Consider the following 21,592-nt stretch of genomic DNA (forward strand, 5'->3'; position numbering starts at 1 on the left):
TCCTTTATAATTTTTTTTTCCCTCCTTTCTGAACATAAAGGGATGACAGTGCTCCAAGCCAGGGTCTTTTGCATTTCTGAGTTGGTTCTGTTAATTGGAAGGAGGGTTAAGAATCTGCAAGGTCGTTTCAATCTACATCTGACCTTCAGAGTAATCCTCTATGCCAACACCAGAGCATGTCATTAAAATGAGGCCCTCTACCATATCCCGGCATCCCTTTATTCTCTCCTTGTGCACATTAATTGCTCATAAGTTGATTTGATCTCCCTATTCTGCAAGAAGTAAATTGCCCTCTTATTTCGCCATTTTCATCCTGTTTTCTTAATTAGGCCCTTAAAAATCTCTAGGGCCTCAGCCGGGCCGCAGGCCTCATCCTGGGAATAAATTTTGATCTCAGCCTGATAAAGAGTGAGCAAACCCGGAGATTGAACAATGTCATTCTCCCCCCTCCCTCCCCTCCGTGCTATTCTCTTGACATGAAAAGGCTATCAGTTTTTCTCTGTGTTAATATAGGAAATAATTCACACTTCAGGCGTTGTTCTCTATTTAGTGTTCACACTCCCCAGATAAATCAAATCAGGGAATTTTTTTTTTTTGAAGTGTCTGAAACTACTTACTCTTCCCCTCCACCCCCCACCCCCCCCCCCCAGCTTCCCCACTCTCTTTTCTTTTTTTCCCCTCCTTCTTCTTTTAATAAAGTTTCCAAGATTAGCCCCTGTGATTTTCCATCCTGGGAAGTCTATTTTAAGGTGGATTTTCTTTTTTTTTCTCCTTCTGTGTGTGTTTGTGTGTGTTTAATGCCATCATGGAGGGGAGCGGGGGGCGGCGGGAACCCAGCACGTAGCTCCACACAGAGGAGCACAGACAGGGTCTGCAAACGTGGCATGCAATGAGTTTTGCCAGCCACAGGCTCAGCCCCCTGCCCAGCCCGGCAGGGCCACAGGAGACTTTGCAAGCATATTTTTTCCCTTTCTTGCACTGGGCAGGAGGGTCCCCAGCCTGCAGCAGGTTTACAAACAGGAGGTGCGAATATCCTGCCAAAAAGGCTGCCGGCACCAGGTGCCCAGACCCCCAGAGGAGTTCTGCAGCACCCAGGGGTGATGCAAAGCCAGCCGCAGCAGCAAGGAGGAGGCAGCAAAGCCCCCACAGGCCACCCAACAGGTAGGAAACACACCCAAGCTCCTGGGACAGCTCCACCATCGCTCTCGCCCAGCACAGATCATCACAACCACTGCAAACCTGCCCCACTCCTGGCACTGGGCTCAGCCCCAGGGACACAGTTCCTTCCAGCTTTACTCTCTAGGGCCCTATGACTATTATTAATTAAGGGGCCAAGCCTGGTTCCAATTAAGCAATCAGCAGATGGGTCAGAACCTCAAAAGTCCCAGCTGTGCTCAGCACCAGGAGCTGTGAACCTCCCCTGAAGCACCCAGCTGTGGGGCTGGCACCCAGAGGGACAGGCAGGGGGGGACCCTGAAAACCCCAAACCCCCCTGGGACTGGCTGAACAACAGCAACATCAGTGCTCCCCCCTTCTAACCGAGCCAGGCTTTCCTGCAAAAAGAACCCCAGCCCCCAAGCAGGCCCCCAAATCCAGGGCTCCCCTGTGAGAAAAAACAGCCCACGCTGCAATGCCTCAGGATGTTGTAAATAAATATATTTTAATGATTCTTCTTCCATTCCAGTTCATTCTTTTATACATTTATTTATAAAACAGTAGTAAAATTTTTTAATCATAGCACAGTGCATTAAAAAAAAGAAAAATAAAACAAACAAAAACCCCAAAGATTAAAAAAAAAAAATCCACAACAGTTTACTCACAACCAGGGGAGACACCACGTCTCGCACTGAGCAGCGGATGGTCCTGTGCCCACCGGTGCCGGGAGCGGGGCGCAGAGCGGGCGCACACCCTGCCATCCCCGTACGTGCCGTGTACCACCGGTGAGGGCCCAGCAGAACCGCTTTATAGCCACGATAATCCCAAGTGACCAGGGATTTTGTATGCCTGCCCTGAAGCACTCACGCAGACCCTCTGGCGTCCGGCAGACCCACAGATCACCCACTCCTATAGGTACTCAGCACAGCGGATGGGGTGTCACCGCCCTGCCAGCGGCAATTATTCTCTTTACAGGCACTAACGGCAGCGCATGAAGGATGCCAAGGCCTCCCGTGAACATGTGGGGCGGAACAGTCCCAAACCCACCGGCACACAGCCCAGTGGCCCTCACCCAGCGCCCCGACGTCCCCTCCGTTCCCCTTCCTGCACCCCTGCGGGCAGCAGCCAGACCCTGCTCCCTCCCAGCGCACCAGGACACCTCCGACATGTCCTCCCTCTTCCTTTCCCCTTCTCCTCCCCGCCTTCTGCACTTCCCCACACCCTCGCATCCAACAGGCACCTCTCCAGGGGGGCACCGGGGCTGTCCCCCACCTCGCAATCCCAAATCCCGCCACAACGGAGCAAGCTCGTCCCTCCTTGGCTGGGCTTTGCCCTCGCAGTCCCAACCCCATGACATCCCCCATCCTTGGTCCAGGATGGGGTGCACCCAGTGAACCCTGTCCCTGCATGGGCTCCCATCCCTCCAGCCGCAGCTCCCACAGCCCCAGGGGGTGATGCTGTGCTATAGTGCGGGATCACAAAGCGGGCTCCTCTCCCCAGCCTCCCTGTGCTCCCCTTCAGGCTTTACAACAAATGCGTACAGTATTTTCCCCATGAACAGCATCCCCCTCCCCTGCCGAGCTCCCTCCCCGCCACCAGCCAGACTGAGAAGGCAGCAGATGACGCAGAGCCCAAAGCAGCTCCTCATCACCGAGTCGTCCTGGCTGGGGAATGAGCTGGCAATGCTGGGAAGACAAATAAATGCCACAAGCCAAAGGCAGAGAGCAGCAGCTCAGGTTTGGCAATCGGTACAAACTGTCCCCTGGTCCCCGGCCAGAGCCACGACGTCCATGCCCAGGTGTGGGGCAGGACATCCACTTTCAACAAGTATCCCCTTAAAAAAGTGTAAAACCCCTTAATCCGTCCACCTGAAGAGCCACAGCCTGGCGTTACAGGGCAGAGGCACCTCTGTGGGGATCTCGAGGGAGGCTGAAGGTCTCCTGGCACCATGCAGCCCTTGTCCAGGGGCCAGAGATGTTCTGGGGTGGTAGGTGCTGCCAAACCCCGAAGATGAGTCTCCCTGCAAGGTGGGAGTCACAGAAGGGGGTTGACCAAGCATCAAACACCCTGTCCTGGCCCTGTTGGAAGCCCTCAATGTTGACCTGAATTCGTAGCATCAGACTCAGCTCTCTCGGACAACAGCCTCCGTGCCCCATGAATTAACTTGCATCGATTAAGCACCTCTTCTCCCTCCAGCTCTGCGACCTGGAGAGGCGGCGGGTGCTCCAAGGAAGGAGGAACCATGAAGGACGTGGCACCGTGAAGCACCCACGGGGCTCGGAGGCCACCGCTGGGGAAGACACGCTGGGGACGTGGGCTCCCGGAGTGGGGTGGCAAGGAGGCAGCAAGCCAGACAAAAAGCTCTGAGCATCGTCCCTCTCCTCTCCCAGGGACTCAAAGGCTCCTGCCAGCTCCAGCTCTGGGCCAGCACCCTGGGGAAGGGGGACGGTCCGGGAGGGTTTAGCTGAAAGGCAAAGCAGCTGAGATCACACTCCCAGGCTGGGGAATCTGCAGTCGGGCCAACGCCACGGCAAGCCAAGGAGGTCTGCTCTGGCTCCTGGCAAAAAAAAGCTTGCGAAAGACACGGTGGTACCCGGCGAGCCTTGATCCGAGACCCCCGTTGCATAGACAAAAGGTACTCCTACGTAGATTCAAGTGCGTGGCAGGACGGGCACCTCCTGCGAGAAGAGTGCCCTGTAACTTCACTAACCAAACTCGAAGGTCCAGTCCTCGCCCCCAGCGTCGGAGCAGCTCCTCGTCACAGCATGTCTGCATCCTCCATGCTGAAGCTGCTCCGGCGACTGCTGGCCTTGGAGGCCTCCGGGGACATGGCTGAGAACAAGGGGTCGGAGGCCAGGGGCAGCATGGTGTCCTGCATCAGCATCAAGTCCAGCTCCTTCTTGGACACGGATGGGAAGGAAGCACTGTGGCCAAGCTCCAGGCTGTCCGGGAAGCCCCGGGAGCCGTCGTCAAAGCTCAGGCTGTGGGTAAAGTCCAGCTGCTGATAGGGAGACTGGGGTGGTGGAGGCAGCGCCAGCTGTGGCTGTGACTCGGGGTCTGGGGGTGGCAGCAGTGGCTCCAGCGTCCCCTCGTCCCCGCCAGCTTCTTGCTTGACCACCTGCTGAGCCAGCTCGGCCACGTTGACTCCCGAGGGCGAGGAGGTGGGCAGCCCGTGGACGCGTGCCTGCATCTCCAGCTCCTGGAACAGAGCACAGGAGGTCTGTGGTGGGGACGTCGCACACGGGGACACAGCACATGGGCATCCACGGACAGAGGGACCAAGAAGCTCACAGGGAAGGAGCCCATGAAGAGGTCAGGGGTGGAAAATGGTGACCCATGCAAAGCTCAACAATGCTCGCTGTGGTGACCTGAGCCTCAGAGGACTGGTTTGTCTGAAGACTTTATTCCTGTGACTTGACAGCCGTAAGAGGGAGGAGAGCCCCTGCCCATCTCCTCGGTGGGGCAGGAGTGAGCAGTTTGTGGGCTGAGGCAGAGCGGAGGGAGGGAAGAGCACAGGGAAGCTCACCTGGATGCGGAGCAGCAGCTGCTTATTTGTCATCTCCAGACGCCGTGAGTGATTCTCCAGGTCTCGTGACCTCTGCAAGTCCTTCTGCATCCTCTTGATGTAGTCCACAGACGCCTTCAGAATTGTGCCTTTGTTCCAGCGCACATCTCTGCCGGGCAGGATGAAAGAGAGATTGCCACCTGCATGCCAGCAACATGTCCCCTCACCCCTGCTCTGCCAAAAAGACCCCCTGCAAGTATCACCTGCCATGGGGCTGAGTGTCGACCGAGCCCACAAGACCCGCAGTTATCCCAGCCCCGCAGAAACCACTGATACGTACAGGTCGTTGGCCTTAGGGATCAACATCCCCAACTCTTTGATGCGGTCATTGATGTTAAACCTTCGTCGTCTCTCAACTGCAGGGTGAGAAGGGAGGGAAGGCGGTGAGGAGGCAGCAAGAGCAGGAGAGGCTCAATGTCCTGCAGACCCCACTGGCCACACTGCTGCTCCCAGTTTGTGGGGCTGGAAGCCACCGTCGTGCCCCGGCCAGACCTTCCAGAGTTTGGGGGGCTCAGGATGAGAAACCCCTGGGGCCAACCCTTTGGCATCTTGCTCCTGTCCATCTCCCCAGCTGGTTCTGACCTTCCCCCAGTGCTGACGAGGACAACAGGGTGTCTCCTGCACCACAGACATTGCGCAGAGCCGGGAAAGAGGGAGCCATGGCAGGGGACTGTGGGGGTATTACCTGAGCATGAGATGGGACGGGAAAGGGGGGGGACCCAGCTCAGAGAGAGGGGAATGAGGATGGAGAGTGAAGGGGAAAGGGCTGCGAGGTGGGAGAGAGAGAGAAAGCTGTGCCACCCGCAGGCAGCCAGTGCCAAACTCACTCAGGTTGTGATTGTCTTTCTTCTGGCGCTCTTTCGCCAGGGCTCGGCTCTCAGCATCTGCCATGGAGACCCACAACATCACCCAGTGGGGACGAGGCTGCATCTCGCCCCACAAGCATCCCAGGCTGGCATCGGAGCACCCCAGCATCCCCCAGAGCCTCCCTCCCCCCCGTGGGGGCAAGGCAGCCCCAGCCAGCTTTGATGCTCGCCATCACCACTGGCTCCCCGCCGGCTCTGGGACACCAGCGACGTACCTGTCAGCTCTCTCTTCTGGGTGAGGTTGGCAGGGCAGGAGCTGCTGGTGACACCCACGAGAGAGGCTGTCACCTGGGGGTCCCCACTATAGACATTCATGTGACTGCTGGACATCGGCAGCTGAAAACCAGAGGGACAGATGGGTTAGCTCCATCCGGGGCCACGGGACCAGGCTTCAAGCCCAGCTGCATGGCCTCTGGGATGCGAGTGCGTAGCCCAGGCAGGTGTAATTGTCTTCCTGGGCCCTTAAAACAGCTATAATCAGAGTAGCAAAGAAAACAGGACTTCAAAGGGCACAGCTGATCCCCTCCCACGGCCAGCATCTAAAATAGGGCAGATGAATCACATCCGAGAAGGGCCTGGCAGGATGAATCCCACTGGGAGGCACAAGCTGGCATATGGATCCAACCCAGGAGACGGTGCTGCTCTGAACGAGCTTCTGGCTGGGAAACCTCTCCCGGCACCGATGTCCCCCCACACTGCAGCAGAAGCTTAGTCCCTCCCCATGCCTCTCTCCTATCTCTCCAGTTTTTTATAAGAGCTCCCTTATAAGGGGTCATTAAAGAGGAGAAGAAGCTGAAGAACTGGCTCTCACAGCTGCAAAAGGGAGATCTCGCTGCCTCACTTCACCCAGCCCCAGGGCCCCAGGGACACCCGTCCCAGGGACGAGGCTGGGTTGGGCTGGGGCCTGGGCATCGCTGCAGAGATGTGGCAGGACAGGTCCCTCTGTGCCACCTCCATCCCGACAAGCACATGGGTGCAGGACCCCCAGGACACCCTCCCTCCCACAGCCTGGGGTCTCATCTCTTCCCAACGTGCATCGGAGACTCACTGTGTTGGGCATGTGGACTTCAGGGTTCATATAGCCCAAAACATCATCCAGGCGCATGATGTCATCAATGACCTCATCGAACTGAAAGGGAAAGGCGTAAGGTGCCAATAAGCTTCTCTGCCCTTGCCAGCACCTTTGCCTCCCCCAGCAGCTTGGCAGCACCTCCTCACCTCCCGCTCGGGGTTGGAGCCTATGTTGAGCATGGCCATGGGGCTGTTGGGCGCGCTGTTGCCCGCCGAGGAGGACATGACATGGCTGGGTCGGACACCGGGGGACGCGGCGGGGGGCGGCTTGGGAGATTGGCTGACAGGGCTGACATGGGCAGCAAACTTGTTCCCATAGGTTTCGGAGAGATAAGCCTGAACCTTCTTATCCCGCGACTTCTGCAGGTGGTATGTGGTGGGATTCTCCAGGTAGGACTGGACCTATAAGGACAAAAACCATCAAGGATCTCCCGCACCCCTTCGTCCCCAGGGCAGGGGGGACACCCCCAGCACTGTACCTTGAGGACCTCTCCGGGCACAGGCAGTGGGGACTGGTAGTGGACGGGGGTGTTGATGGCTGGGGTGGAGGCCACCGGCATCCGCTGCTGCTGCATGTAGTTCATCATCATCTGCTGCTGCATGCGCTCCCTCTCGGCCTCCTGCTGCGCTTGCTGCTTCATCAGCTCCATCCGCAGGCCGATGCGGGACGCCATGGTGCAGCCGGGGGGTGGGACGCGGGCGCCTGCCAGGCAGAGAGGTGACCCTGAGAGGAGGACACGGCACATCAAAACCAGCCTATTTTGCAGCAGGGAAACTGAGGCACGGGGAGGGAGCAGACAGCTTGGAACACCCGTACCAGCCGGTGACTAAGCCAGGACGATCGCCCTAACGTCAGCCCTCCTGCCACAGCTCCCCTCCATGCCACTGTTCTCCCCGGGGACAGCCGGGGCACCGTAGGGGGGACAAGGGGGACAGGGAGCAGCCGGGACCCCGCGCCTGGCGCATGTGGACTCACGTACTGCCGGGTTCAGCTCCAGCGTGGGATGAACAACACGGCTTTGAGCCACCAACTTCTGAAACACCAGAGCAAGAAGGGCCAGGAAAAGCCTCAGGTTGGGCACAGAGCGAAAGGGAAAGAGAAAGCAAGGGAAGAGCAGGAAGAAAAGGCCAGCGGGTGCCAGGAGCTGGAGGCAGGATTTAACCCTCAGCCTGGCTGCCCCGAAACCTCAGCTCCAGCGCAGGATGAACAACACGGCTTCTGTGCGGGGCCGGCACGCGAGCGCGGAGGCGGGGGGGAGGCGTGCGAGGCCCCCACACCGCACAGACCAGCCCTTGTTCCCCCGTACAAAGGGGACGGCGGCCCGTGGAGTGGGGGGAGAGGATGCTGGGGCGAGGGGAGCTGCCCTACCCAGGCTCTGCGGGGCACGACGACAGCTTTCCACGGGGCTGGTTTCCCATGCAGGGCTGGGATGGGGATGCGGGAGATGCTGTGCAGGATGGGGGTCTGGACCACAGCATCCATGGGGCAGGAGGTAAAGCAAAGCACAGGACCCAAAGCAAACACTGCCAGTGGAAGAGGCAGGAGCCAAACACCTGGGGTTTGCTCTGCAACAGCATAACCAGACAAATCTGGAGGGTTTTGCTGTTTAAATACAATGTGTAATTGCAGACAAAGGGGCCACGGCGGATACAACACACCGGGGCTTCGGCAAGGCATCTGATACACAGTGCCACGCGATACCCTAAGGGGGAAATTAAATCAAGCCAGCATGGACAGAAATACGATTACATGGATCAAGAGCCAGCTATTGAACGGCAAGAGGAAGGTAATTAATTAGACATGGTGGCCCATCTAAAGGGGGATGGGAGAAGAGGAGCCTGGGACAGTTATCAATCGGAGCTTCGTTGAGACGGCTGTCGCAAACGGCCTTAGAGGAGGGCATGGGGGATGTTCGAGACGAGCAACAGCAGAGCCCTGGAAAAGGACCCAGAAATACCAGGGACAGGCCTCAGCAGATAAAACAAAGCTGAAGGGGGATAAATCACAGCTGATGCACGGGGGGGTGTAATAACCCCAAATATTGAGCTCAGAGTGAGAGGAAAAGCCTCCAAGAGCCATGAGGAGATGGGATGAGCCCAGCTCATGCCATGCAGGCAGGACATGGCCAGGGCAGGGAGGGGGGAGAGGTGCTGGGGCCCCATGAGAGACATTTTCAGGGTGCTTCCAGCACCAGAGGAGAGCAGGAGAGGGATTTCAAGCCATGCACGGGAAACTTTGCGGTGAGCCCCCATGTTTGCAAGCAAGCAGCTGCCTGTGGCCCTACAAAGCACCGTGAGCAGCAGCAGGGCTGAGCACACCCCGTGGGTGGCTGCACGGGGACCCTGGCTCCATGGCACAGGGTGGTGGGACGGGACAGGGAGGAGGAGGAGGAAGCCAGAGAAGCCGGCACCTCCAGCGCTGGGGAAACGTGGTGTCAAGGGTGAGGATGGAGCTGCCTCGCTGCAGAGCCAGGGGGATCCAGGCTCATCTCAGGAAGGGTAGCTGGGACACGGCAGCAGGAGGGTGTCATGTGAAGCTGAGGCATAGCCACCCATGGCACGGCACCCGCTCACCTCCACTGGTCCCAGTCCCACCACCCTGCCTGGCTGCAGGATCCCCCCGGCTGCCCCTTTATAGGAAAATAGAGCAGGGGCAGCCAAAGTGCTGCCCTCTCCCCGCAGAATCTCCCAAGAAGGGGAGCTGCTGAGGGCGAGGATGGGGAAGGGTGGCCAGAGCCAGGCCCGATAAGGAGAGGGGGGAAATTAGGTCAGGTTTAAAATAACCTGCTTGGTTCTGCTTGGCTTCCCCCCCGCCCCCCGAAACACTGAGCAGCTTCTGCTTTCGCTCTGAGTCAGCCCCAGCGGGAGGGCGGCGGGCGGGCGGGAGGCAGCTAGCAGTGGGAAAGGATGGGGACCCAGTCAGCACCGTGGCGCAGGCACCCCACTCCGGGGGATGCATCCCACCCCAGCAAAGCATCCCACCATCCCTTGGTCTGGGGGGCAGAAATAAAGCATGCAGGGTGGCGGCTCCATCTGGGATGCCTGTTACGCCTGGGAAGGCAAAAGATGTCAGCATCCTGGAAAAAGCAGACCCAGCAGCTCTCCCACTGAGCCGGAGCCATCCCCATGCCAGGGGCAGCCCCAGCTTGGTCCCCGCCTGGAGGGGACCCTGGCAAGGGTCCATCCCAGTGCACGGGCAGCAACTTGCCTGGCTCCGAGCAGGCAGCACGGCCAGCCAGGGCATGCCCAGGCGTTGGGTTTCCCGGCGGGCACTGCCAGGGCACCTGCTGCAGACACGTCCCCATCGGTCACAGAGAGGGAAGAGCACAGGAGGGGAGGGAGGAAGGTGGTGGGAGGCCCAGGGTGGATGATGGAGCAACCGGAAGGGGATGGAGAGGGAGAAGAGGGGCTGAAGAGCGGGCAGGAAGGTAGGAGGGAGCAGAGGGTGGATGGCCTGGCAACTCTCCACACCCCGACTCCACCTTTCCTGTCAGAACAGCAGGGACTGGTGGCGGAGGGGACACAGGGTGGCTCTTCTGTGCCTGGAGCAGCCGGTCCCCAGGTGGGCCCTCGTCCCCCTGCCCATTGGGTGCGCTGCCCATCGCCGACCATCGGCAGGAGAAGCCGCGGAGCCAGGCTGATCCTGACCCTGGCTGCAACCCCCAGCTCCTCGGGGGAGCCCAGCCCAGGGTCAAGCCAGGAACACAGGGATAAGGGACCATTTCCCAAAGGAAACTCTCCAAAAACACTGCGACCCTGGCCCAGCTCCTTGGAGTGGGGAAACAGCTAATCCCACTTCGTTGCAGGATCACAGAGAGCAGCTCTTCAAGAGAAAACCTCCTTGGGTGCTGGCGAGCGGTGGGCTCCACCAGCGCCTGGGGGCCGTCCAGGCACGAGCCATGCTCCACCACCGCCCACCAGACCCACCGCTGGGACAACGCATGCAGCCGGAGCCAGGGAATTAATCTCCCTTCAGAATATCTCTGCTGCTATTTAGCGACACGGTTATTTCTGGACCTTTCTTGCTTTTCTTCTGGGGTGTTATTTCACCAAGAGCACAACGCGCTCCCCCCGTGCTGGGGCGGCACTTGGGGGTGGCTCCAGCCAGAGGATCCCCAGTGGCACCCAGAGCTGCCCTGACCCTCGCTCGTCCCCCGCAGGACTTTGCGCAGCCCTGAGCTGTCCCCTGTCCCCGTGGGAGGAAAGTCCCTGCAACCCAGGCTGTGACAGCCGGCGGCGCGGGGTCAGCGGCTCAGCAACCACCGGTACTTTGTGGAGGGACATCGGGTGCTGCTCTGCCACACATGGGGCCGGGCTGCTGCTGGACCCGCTGCAGAGAGCCAGTGTGGGGCACCCGGTGATACCCCGAAGGGAGAAAACACACGGAGTCGCACCACCATCCCCGCTCCCACACGGCACCCCACCGCCTCCTCCCCGAGCGCATCGCTGCACCCAGGTGTGGGTTAGAAATAAAAGCTGCCGTGAGGCAGTTTCCAGATTTAGCCCCTGCAAAATACAGGGGGATCACATTACCCTCCCTGGGCAGCCCACGGGGAAGCAGCACCCACGCTGCCTGTCCTGCCTGCAATGTACGGGTGCGCACACACACTGCAACACATCTCTCGCCCACCCCTTCGAAAACTGGAGGGAGAAGAGGGGAGCGACGCCCGGCTCAGCCCCAGAGATGGAGCTGAGAACCCCCAAACTCGTTGCCTCAAGGAGCCGCCTGCCCAGCCCCGCTCCCTCGCCTGCGTTTATTTCCTGGTCAATCGTGGCCGTTTATGAGCGGAAAAATCAATCGGCAGCTTGAGCTGGGTGCGGGGACCCTGGGGAAGGAGGGCAGCCCGGGCGGGGGCCATGCCGCCCACCCACCTGCCGCTCTGGGCCGCTTCATTGATAACCAAGAGAGCGGCGAAAAGGAAAGGGAGAAGAAAGAAGTGAAAACGGCTCCACTTCTTGCTACTGTCACCAAGCATCCGCCGTGCCTTCCTTCCTCGTTTTTCATTTTCAAATGCCATGGCGGGGGGTGGGGGAGCGAGGGAGGGCGGTGAGCGAGGGACCCTGGCGCGCCCCAGGGCAAGGCACCCACTGCCATTTCGGGGCAGGCAGGGGCAGGCTGGGTCCAGGCAGCCGGGAGCCCAGTGGTGTTTGCTCCACACTGAGATTTGCTCCCACGGCACCACGCTGCCACCCTGCCAGGCACCCACAAAGCCACCCCATGGGTGCCCGCAGCCTGGGGACGGGCTCCGCTGCCACCCTGCTGCATGGGGAAGGGGGACGACGGGGCAGGGGTTACCTGGGCGTGGGATGGCAGGGCCAGGGGGTTCTCCGGGCACCGGGGCCAGCAGATCGCAGCTCCTCCGCGCTCCTCGCCGGGGCCAGCCTGGCTCCTGCGCCAGCCCCGCGTTTCCTCATTTTCAGGACCCTGCTTTTAATGCAGCAGCAGCCACGCGGGGTGCGGGGGGGGAAGTTGCAAAAAACCTCCAAACCTGCTTGTTTTTCTCACTGCAACACAGGAGCTAGCAATCGAGCTGAGAAAAAGCGTGGCAAAAATAGATGCAGCCACTGCCGCCAGGCTCTCTGGGGTGCCGGAGCCCAGGCTGGGTCTGCCCCATGGCGTCCCCTCGGGAGCTGCCGGCAGAGCGGCTGCAGTGCTGCCTGCGGTGACATCCCTGCCTGAAAATACACAGAGGGACAAAAGCTGTCACTTGTCCCTCCAGGAGACATGGCACGCAGGGATCCCCCACCCTCCCTGTGCCTGGGGCAGATACAGAACAAACACCAGCATTACGCAGCTGGATCTGGCCCCGCATGCTGCCGGGCAGCACGTGGGGTCCCTCTGGCACCCACAGGGGGTCCCCACCAGGTCACTGATGCCAGTGTCGGGCTGGCACTATCCAGGATGGCGATGGCAAAGCCAGGGGACGACAAAGGACGCCTGTGTAATGCCCCGCGCAGCTGGCACGATGCCGGAGACCCCCCCCGCTACGCCCCTGTTGTGCAAAGCTGCTTTTGCACCGTGTCCCCCTTGCACCCGTGCTGGCACCACAGCACCTCCCCATGCACCCTGAGCAGATCAAGCTGCCCCGCTCCCCTGCCACAGAAGCCCCCCCGGCCAGGCCGACGAGCCGCTGCGGTGCCACCCCGCCAGCAACGCTGCTGGCACCCATCCGCTGCCGCGCAGCTGGGACCGGCCCTGCAGCCTCTCCCTCAGGGCACTCGCCCTGACTTGGCAAAGCCACCGCAGGGGTGATTTATGCCATGCCAGCGTACCCGCGGTGTCAGGGATCAGGTAACTCCGGCACCCAGCGGGAAGAAGGCCGGGGTCCTTCATCTTCATCAGCACGCAGAGGAGCGCAGTGCCCCGGTTGGCAGCCCCAGAAAGGGGCGGCGGGACAGGGTCCAACCCGGGGTATTAGGAAGGGATTCCTCACCACAAGGGTGGCCCAACCCTGTCAACAGAGCAACCTCCATCCTTGGGAGACCCCGATCTAACACCAATGTTGTCCACACTTGGGGCTGGACCAGAGGCTCCAGAGGTCCCATCCAGCCTGCACCCCTCTGGGATGAGGACGGGGTGGTGGGAAAGGGGGGGGATGGCCCTGTTTCCAACCGCAGACAGCAACACTGCCCAGCAGGGAGGAGGTGGATCGGGCAGGAGACGGGCCAGGCAGGTGGATGGCCAGAGCCCCGTCCAGAGGCGCCTTCCCCACGCAGCGAGCACGCAGCCCTGAAAGGGAGAAGGAGAAGGCGGAGGGACTTGGCAAATAAAAGCCAGGGTCAGTTGACAACACCAGCGAGAAACTGAGTCACCAGGACTGTTTTTAGCCCTGGTATCTCAGAAACGTGGACCGCAGCATTGTTAACAGGCACTTGGGTCAGAGGCCAAACGTTTTCCCTTCCATGCGTTAAATACCACTCCTGGAATTGGCCCAGGTAGCCAGCACAGTAAAAACATTAACACAAGTCTTGTATGACAACAGGATCCCAGCTAAAGTGGTCCCCAAATTGCCCAGGTAAGCTTGCCTCGCCAGGGAGGTGTCAGGGACTTGGTGGAGGGACAAACATTAGTCCCTGGATACCGAGAGCCATGGCTGAGTGTCCCTTGTCACGGTATCGCCCCCAGGGCAGAATAAATGGGGTCCATAAAAAAGCCCCCTAGCTCTGATGGTGCCAAGGTATATCCATGAGAGCCCACTTGTGCATGGCAGCCATTACAGGGTTAATAATATACAGCCTTGCTCTGACACCCTTCCTTCACCCCAAAAAGCCCCTCCTTCACCCCAAAAAGCCCCTCTGCCTGGCCCAGCACAGCTGGGGGTGGCATGCACACCATCACCCCAGCCAGGCACAGCAAGTGGGGTCTGGCACCCTGGGGCCAGATCTGGATACAGCCCTCAGAACAGGGCTGGGGGAGGTGGGAGGGCCCCTGGGACCCCACCACGGTGGGGCCAGACCCTGGCTCCGCGGTCAGTCCAAACTGGAGCGAAAGCCCTTCCCGCAGGGCGGTTGGCATGGTGCAGGAGCCCTGATTGAAACATCACTGACTGACTGCCTGGGGAATTCACGGCCCGCCAGCGCAAACAGCCCGAGCCGACAAGTTCCTGCCCTCCCCTCCCGCCCCCTGCCCGACAGCGGCAATTAAAAATAAAAGTGTTAACAGGCAGAAGGACGTTCCTCGGGCGAGGACGAGCCAACGGCAGCACAGGGGCCGGGGATGCGCTGCGGCCGCAGCCCAGCACCACCCCGGGCTGAGTGATTAATCAGCCCCGTATCGTGTCTGCCTCTCAGCAGCGAGGCGAGGAGAGGAGCGGGGTGACCTTGGAGGGGCCTCGGCCACGCCGGCGGGGAAGGACGCACGGCTGCACCGTGTCCCGCTCACCTCGGCAAGAGTTGCGCGCTCCCAGGCGTGCGGGACAGAGCCGGGAACGGGGCCCCACGCGCAACCCACGGCCAAAGAGCAAACCCCGTCCTGCTCCAGCACGGGCTGACTCCGAACACTGCATAACATGAGCACTAAGTGGAACCGGCAGGACAGCACCATCCCTGGCCCCCACCTTGGTTCCAGAAGGGCGGGTGCAACACACCACAGTGTTGGGATTTAGAGGCACCACGTGCCCCAAAATCCTAGAAACTGCTCTGGAAACTGGGGGTGCTCAGCAAAACCAGCCCTTGAGGTCCATGCGCCCCACGCTCATGGTGCCACTTGCCGCAAGCAGAAGGCGCAAGGTGACAGCGGCCGCTCTGTGCCCCCCTCCAGTGCCAGAGGCCCTCCAAGCACCGCCCCCATCCCTCCTCCCTCCCTCCTGCCACGGCCCCATGCTGCTGGAAGGAGGTAATATTTATAAATACGCTGTGTCCAGCCCCCAGCGCCCGGCCAGGAGGCTTCTCAGAAGGCAGATTTCATGTAACCATACCGCGGCCGGCAGCCCCAGTGCCACGGCCGCCCCATCCATGGGAGCCGCAGCTGTTCCCCAGCCCCAAGAATAAACAAGTTGGGGACAGCCTGTGACCTGTCCTCCCGAACAGCCCCAGGACTCTCCCCGCCACCCTCCCGGCCCCAGCAGCACCTCTCATGCCCAGTGCAGCACCTGGCCATCGCCGCTTACCCGCAGAGGAGAGGTTTCTCCTCTCCCCTCCTTTCCCCCAGGCTCAGCCCGGCGCTTTCCTGCTCCGTGAAGGTCAAACGCAGCTCTTGGGAGCCCCTGCTGCCAATCCAGCCCCTGCCCTGGCACCGCGCCGGTGCCACTGGGTCAGGCCCTCGCTACGGGTGCTGCTGCCTCCCTGGCATGGGTTACGCTGGTTTGACCACGAAGGAGCCCAGAAGTTTTTCCCACCAGGCTGGGCTTTCTCCGGGCGAGGTCTTCGCCTGCCCTGAGCCTGGAGCAGTCCCTGAGAAGAGGCTGCAGCGGTGGGGCCAAGTGTGACACCCACCCTGCCGCAGATAAGGTGGGACCTGCAGCCAGCGCCGAGCCTGCTGACACCCAACCTCCCCTCTTCCCATGGGGTTTGCAAGCTGGGAGCAAGGAAATGCTCCGTGGGTGCCAGGCAGCTGCAGACCCACTCCAGCAGCCCAACCCAACTCCAGTCCCCGCCTCGCTTCCTCCCAAAATTTCCCAGTGCCACGTGATTCCCCCAAAATTTTGGGGAAACAACCTGGGCGAAAGCCAGAGCTGTTGTCCTCACTTGTCCCCGAGGCTTTAAAATCTCCCCTGCCTGTCCCTGAGCTCGTTGCCAGCCATTGCCACCGAGATGTCCCAGCCCAGACCCTGCGCCAGGGAGCACCCGCAGCCCCTCTGCTTGCTCCCAATGCCATGCAGGGGGGTCTGAAGGTGCCCAGATTGGGTGCCCCCTCGGCCCTGCTTATTTTGGCCCTCAGGTGTTACTGCAGCAGCTGCAAAAACTGCACTGGAGGTTTGGCCACGTGCTGAAAGGAGAATTTACAACCAAAGCAGAGCCCCTGAGTTAACGCTGTGCCGGACGGAAGGGAAGGCGCTAAGCTGGGGCAGGGTGATGGGATACCTTGGGGTTCGCAACTGTTCATCCAAGTAAATCACTTTCATTAATAGTGTGCATCTATGGGAAGGAAAAAGAGGAATGTAACCGTCAGGGAAGGATGTTGCCTAGGTGTTTCAGGTTTATCCAGAAAGAAAGTTGCACCAATTTAAATAAAGGAGGAGATTTAAGCAGACGGGAGGGTGTAGGGAGTTTGTTCAGAGTTGAATCCACTTGTAGGAAGGGTGACAAAACCCCAGTAGCAATTCTTAGAAGACTCTTTAAAAATAAGATGCCACAGCCTCCTTGCAAAGACTGTAGGATGGGCCACGTCACTGGGAGACCTTGAACCCTCCCCAAGTGACCCCGTCCAGGCGAACCCAGCCACTGCCTGCTGCAAAGCCCCTGGGCCGCACCGCGGTGCTCGTCCCGCTGCTCCCGCTCCCAGCGCCGTAGCACCTACCGCCCAAAACACCTCCCGAACCACTCACCATGCCTCCGGAGACGGAGCATCCCCCACGCCCCAGGGGGCTGCGGAGCTCTGCCTCCATCCTACGGCACAACACAAGCTCCCGGCAGCCAGGAGCCAGCCCCATGCCACCCTCCCGGGCCAGATCCCCCCGCCACCATGGCACACCGAGCTGCTTCTGGCCAGGTCCTTCCAGGCAGGCACCGTGCAGCCCCACACGCCTCTGTTGCTCAGGGCTCGGCCCTCATGTGCTCTTCCTCTGCCCACAGGGAAACAGTGTGGTCTCTTTACTCCTTTTTTTTTTTTTTTTGTGATTTAATACTTATAGCTTTGCTCCGCTGCCTGTTTGTTCCACAGAAAGTGAGAGGGAAGACATTTGGAGACAGGACGGCTTCTTCAAAGGCTGCTGTCAGCATCAGCTGGACAGGACCAGGGCTGGCATCGGTGCTGGGATGGCGCCTGTCGTTCCTGGTCTTCTCAGCAATGCACCACCTCCGCCTCCAGCCAACGCATGGGTCTCCCTTGAAGGCCCAGAGCAGGAACCAGAGCTCACCCTGGAGCGTGGGGCTTGGCCTCCTGCATCCATGAGCCATCCATGTCGTGGGACCCTACGCGCATGCAAACCCACCAGGAAAACCCACTCTGACCGAAACCCAAGTGCCAGCTGCCAGCCCTGCGGCGGGGCTCGACCTTGCAGTGAATCGGGGGAACCATCGGGGCTCTTTCTGGACTATACCAGTGGCGGGGGAAAAAATAGATGAGCACGTATTTCCTGTGTGCGTGTTCAAGAAGAGATCACCCTTTGCGTCCCTCCAAGCATTACACCGCCAGCACCTTCCCCTGCTTCAGCCGTGAGGGTGACACCGACCGCGGCTCACCCCGGGAATCACCAGCTGCGGGGGGAGATGTGCCCCAGCTGCCTCTGCACTGAGGCTGAACCATGGCTTGGCAAAACCCAAGCTGCTGCCTCCCCTGGGCTCACGGAGGTGATGCCACCGCAGAAAGGCCACCCCGGGATGCCACAGGGCTGGAGCCAGCACGGCACAGCACAGAGGCAGGCACATGTCGTACCTCCGGGCAGCCTCCGCTCTTTTACAGGGCTGTAAAACACCCAGCACTGGCTCCTGGGGCTGCAAAGTAAATCTCCCACAGCAAAGAGTGTGTCAGGTAAGCCATCACAAAACTGCTGCCACGAGTGAACGCCGGTGCGGGCTGCAGCCACGGGATGCCACGATGCTGCCCCAGGGACATGCCAGCGACGCGGTGACACTGCCAGGCTGCAGCACCCATGCCAGGGACACCCCTGTGCTGAGCTGACCCTGGCAAGTTGCTTCCCCCCCCGGCCTAGTTCCTCTTTGACCAGCACGTGGGATAACCCCACGCAGGGCAGTTACGAAATGGCTCCCTTTCAGTGGGCGCAGCTTGAGGTCCCCCCCCTCAAAAAAAAGCAAACCACAAACTCCAGCGGTCCCCAGGGACAGAGCCCAGAGGTGATGGGGACGTGCCGTGCCCAGCGCCGCGAGAGCTCCGTCCCTCCCCACCATCCATCCGCATGCCCAGGGAAAGGAGGGAGAAACAGCCATCCAGGGCTGAGATCCCGCCATGCCATCGGAACATCAGGAACCCAGCACCCCCTCCCCGTCACCCCGCAGCACGGGGAGAGCCACAGGGAACCAGGAGGGCGTTTCTACCCTCAGTACACGTGCTTTTTGGGGGGATGCCCCCGGCGTGGCCTCCCCAGCCCCACTTCCCTGCAGTGGCTGTTTCTTTCCCTGCAGGGCTGTGCTGCTCGGGCTCCACGGCCACCCCACCCTCAGCCCTGGAAATGTCCCCCCCGCTCCGATGATTCATCATTTTGTCGCTGCGCACACAGGGCTCTTCCCTTTCCCCACAGAACCACCAAAAACGGGCAAACGGGGAAACTTGTCACGGCAAAGGCGGTGGCAGGGCGGAGGGAGGGGGACCAGAAACACACGTGCTGTAAACTCGGCGCTGTGGAGCATGGAAAAAAAAATAAAGACCTGGCTGGAATCACAACCTCCATCCCAAACACCCGGATGCTGGAGTCGCCCTGTTGCTGCCAGCCCCACCCCGGAGCAGTTTCCTACTGATAAGGGCGAGAGGCAAAGCCAGCATCCCTCGGGAGGCAAAGCCAGCATCCCTCGGAAAACACGCCGGCTCCCCTCCACACACCGTGGGGTCAGCACGTGCCGCTCGCCACGGCCATCGGCACCCACTCTATAGCCTAAATCTGGTGGTTTCTCACCTCCAGCAGCCCAGTTCCCAAACACCCGCTGGCCCTGGCGCAGTTTTCCCCGCCGGATTCCCCCGGCAGCAGGTAAGCGCAGGCTCAGCCGCCACCAGCACCCGCAGCAGGGAGAAACCAGCCCCGCTCCCTCCTCCGGCCAGAGGAGCAGCCGTGCATGAAGCCAAGCAAACATGGCAGGGGAAACTAAAGGGGAAAGGGGGGGGGAAGAAAAAAAATCCCCCAAACTCCACACCTTTGCTGTCTCCTCGACTCTCTGCTGTTATATATAAAAAAAAAAATAAATCACAAGCTCCCGCCATGCCCCAAGGGCCGGGAACACGCAGAAGCGCTGCGATTCCTGGAAACAGGCCCTGCTTGTCCCCAGACTTGCACGGGCTTATTTATCTTAGAAGAGCACAACAATAACCACCCTATTTTCTCTCTTTTTCTTTTTCTTGTTTTTAAGGAAATTTCCCCATCGTCTGACTCACTGGAGCTTTAGAGGACATGGGCATGAGGGCTGGCGTAATCCTTCCTGCTTCGCAATTAATTAATGAATATAATTAATCGGCGACTGTAGGTTAAGTGCAGCCCCCTCCTATGCCCCTGCCAAACTCCTGCGGCCCCAGAGGAGCAAGTTGCAGGCTTGGGGGGGAGGGTGTCCTCTTGGTGATCCCCTAAAAGCTGCATGGCGTGGGGTACCCCAACTCTTCCCCTGCCTTTTGCAGACCCCAAAAGCAGCAGGGCTGGGGGGCTGCCAGCTCGCTGGGGGGACCCACTCTGCAGCCCCCCCAGGCCGGGAGGGATTTCCACCCTGTCCCAGGGGGGTGCACGGAAACCCCCGAGCAAACCCAGGGCTCCGGGTGTCAGCACCGAGGGCTGCAGCATCCGTGCCTCAGTTTCCCCACGCGTGGGGTAAAGGGTGCGGGGGAGGGGGAGCACTACGCTGCTAAAGGCGACCCGAGCAAGTCACCTCCGGCGGCCGGAGGGTTCGCAGCCCCTGGGACCCTCGGCTTTGCGGAGGGGGCACCCGGCCAAGCTGCCGGAGACCCCCAATCCCCCCCAGACCTCCCCAAACCGGGAGCAGCCGCAGCCCCGGCCCGGCTGGAGCCTCCTGCAAGCGGGGGCCGCTCCCGGGGGTCGTTATTATTTACAGTAAAGGGGGGGGGGAACACCAAACCAAAAGAAAAAAAAAGAAAACAACAAAAAGAGAGGCAACAACCGCCCCGCTGCACTCACCGGGCGGCTGCGGGGAGAGGGCAACGCCACGGGGAACGAAGGGGTTCGGCTCGGCTCGGCTCGGCTGGGTTCGGCTCGGCTCGGCTCGGCTCGGCTCGGTTCGGCTGGGTTCGGCTCGGCCCGGCCCCGCGGCTCCCGCGCCGAGGGAGGGCAGCACTCCCGGCCCGGCTCGGCTTGGCTCGGCTCGGCTTGGCTCGGCGCGGCTCAGGTACGGCCCGCTCGGCTCTGCTCCGCTCCGCAGCACGCCGGGAGCTGTAGTCCGGAGCGGGGCAGGGCTCCCCGCGCCTGCCGGGACTTGTAGTCCCCCGCCTCGGCCACAGCAGAAGTTTGGGTTAGGTGATTTCCTCCCCAAAAACGGGATTTCCCACGCCCGGAGCGGGCCGAGAGGGTGGGTGCCGGGGCGGGGCGGGGGGGGGAATGAAGGCAGGGCTGTGCCCGGGTCGTGCGGCTCCTTGCACGGGAGTCGTGCAGTCCCTTGCACGGGGGTCGTGCGGCTCCTTGCACGGGAGTCATGCAGTCCCTTGCACGGGAGTCGTGCGGCTCCTTGCACGGGGGTCGTGCAGTCCCTTGCACGGGGGTCGTGCAGTCCCTTGCACGGGGGTCGCGCGGCTCCTTGCACGGGGGTCGTGCAGTCCCTTGCACGGGGGTCGCGCGGCTCCTTGCACGGGGGTCGTGCAGTCCCTTGCACGGGAGTCGTGCGGCTCCTTGCACGGGGGTCGTGCAGTCCCTTGCACGGGGGTCGTGCGGCTCCTTGCACGGGGGTCGTGCAGTCCCTTGCACGGGAGTCGTGCGGCTCCTTGCACGGGGGTCGTGCAGTCCCTTGCACGGGGGTCGCGCGGCTCCTTGCACGGGGGTGGTGCGGCTCCTTGCATTAGTGCTGGAGGCTTGTTGCAGCCATGGAGGGTTAGCAGTGTGTCCTGGAGGTGTGCAGGGTGGTGGGGGGTAGTAGCAGCAGGTTCCTGCTCAAGGTATGGGGGTGTTTGGACCCCTCCAAACGGGACCTTTGGGGTCTCGCAGCTGCCGGGGAAGCTGTGTGGGGAGTGCAGCGCTTTTCATGTAAGATGAACTCTCTGGGGACTGGGGCATCAGCTGGAGGGAGCGGTGAGGGCCCTGCTCAGCCGGAGGCAGCGAGCCCCACTGCACCCTGAGTCCCCAGGGCATAGTGTGACCCTGTCACTGGGCTGCCCACGGCAGCAGGATGGCATTTCCCTCTCCGTGGCTGGGAGCTCCCTACTCTGCAAGACCCGCTGGGGCAGATTTGGCTGGAAACAGCAGATTTAATGGGTGGTCACATGCCCCAGCAGGGTGACTGTCATCTGACTGGGAGATGGGTGACAGACAACAGGCGATGGGGCCCTTCAGTGCCGCGTCGCCTGTGCATCACCCTGCCCTGCACCTCAAGGACCAGCCTCTTGGGTCCAGTCCGGGCACCCAGCACTGGCCCGATCTGACACTGAATCCAGCAACTCCTCTTGGGGGGGATC

General features: G+C 60.8%; 1 protein-coding gene across 5 annotated transcripts; it reads right to left on the bottom strand.

Annotated features, from left to right (window-relative positions):
- Window positions 1-1,635: 1,635 nt before the first annotated feature.
- Window positions 1,636-20,369, bottom strand: TFEB (transcription factor EB). 5 transcript variants are annotated; one of them, XM_064471844.1, is made up of 9 exons: window positions 20,109-20,369; window positions 7,137-7,381; window positions 6,805-7,059; window positions 6,635-6,715; window positions 5,802-5,922; window positions 5,548-5,604; window positions 5,001-5,076; window positions 4,682-4,829; window positions 1,636-4,354 (listed from the first exon to the last, which is right to left on the bottom strand). In XM_064471844.1, exons 2-9 carry the CDS (start codon window positions 7,329-7,331, stop codon window positions 3,914-3,916), a joined length of 1,374 nt encoding a protein of 457 aa, XP_064327914.1. In that variant the 5' UTR covers window positions 7,332-7,381; window positions 20,109-20,369; the 3' UTR covers window positions 1,636-3,913. The 5 variants fall into 5 exon arrangements, with proteins under 5 accessions (XP_064327914.1, XP_064327912.1, XP_064327911.1 ...); XM_064471842.1 differs by having other exon boundaries at window positions 7,137-7,360; window positions 20,109-20,160; XM_064471841.1 differs by lacking the exon at window positions 20,109-20,369 and adding an exon at window positions 11,954-12,161.
- Window positions 20,370-21,592: the final 1,223 nt, after the last annotated feature.

The sequence above is a fragment of the Phalacrocorax carbo genome, chromosome 23 (assembly GCF_963921805.1).
Source record: "Phalacrocorax carbo chromosome 23, bPhaCar2.1, whole genome shotgun sequence".
NCBI lineage: Eukaryota > Metazoa > Chordata > Aves > Suliformes > Phalacrocoracidae > Phalacrocorax > Phalacrocorax carbo.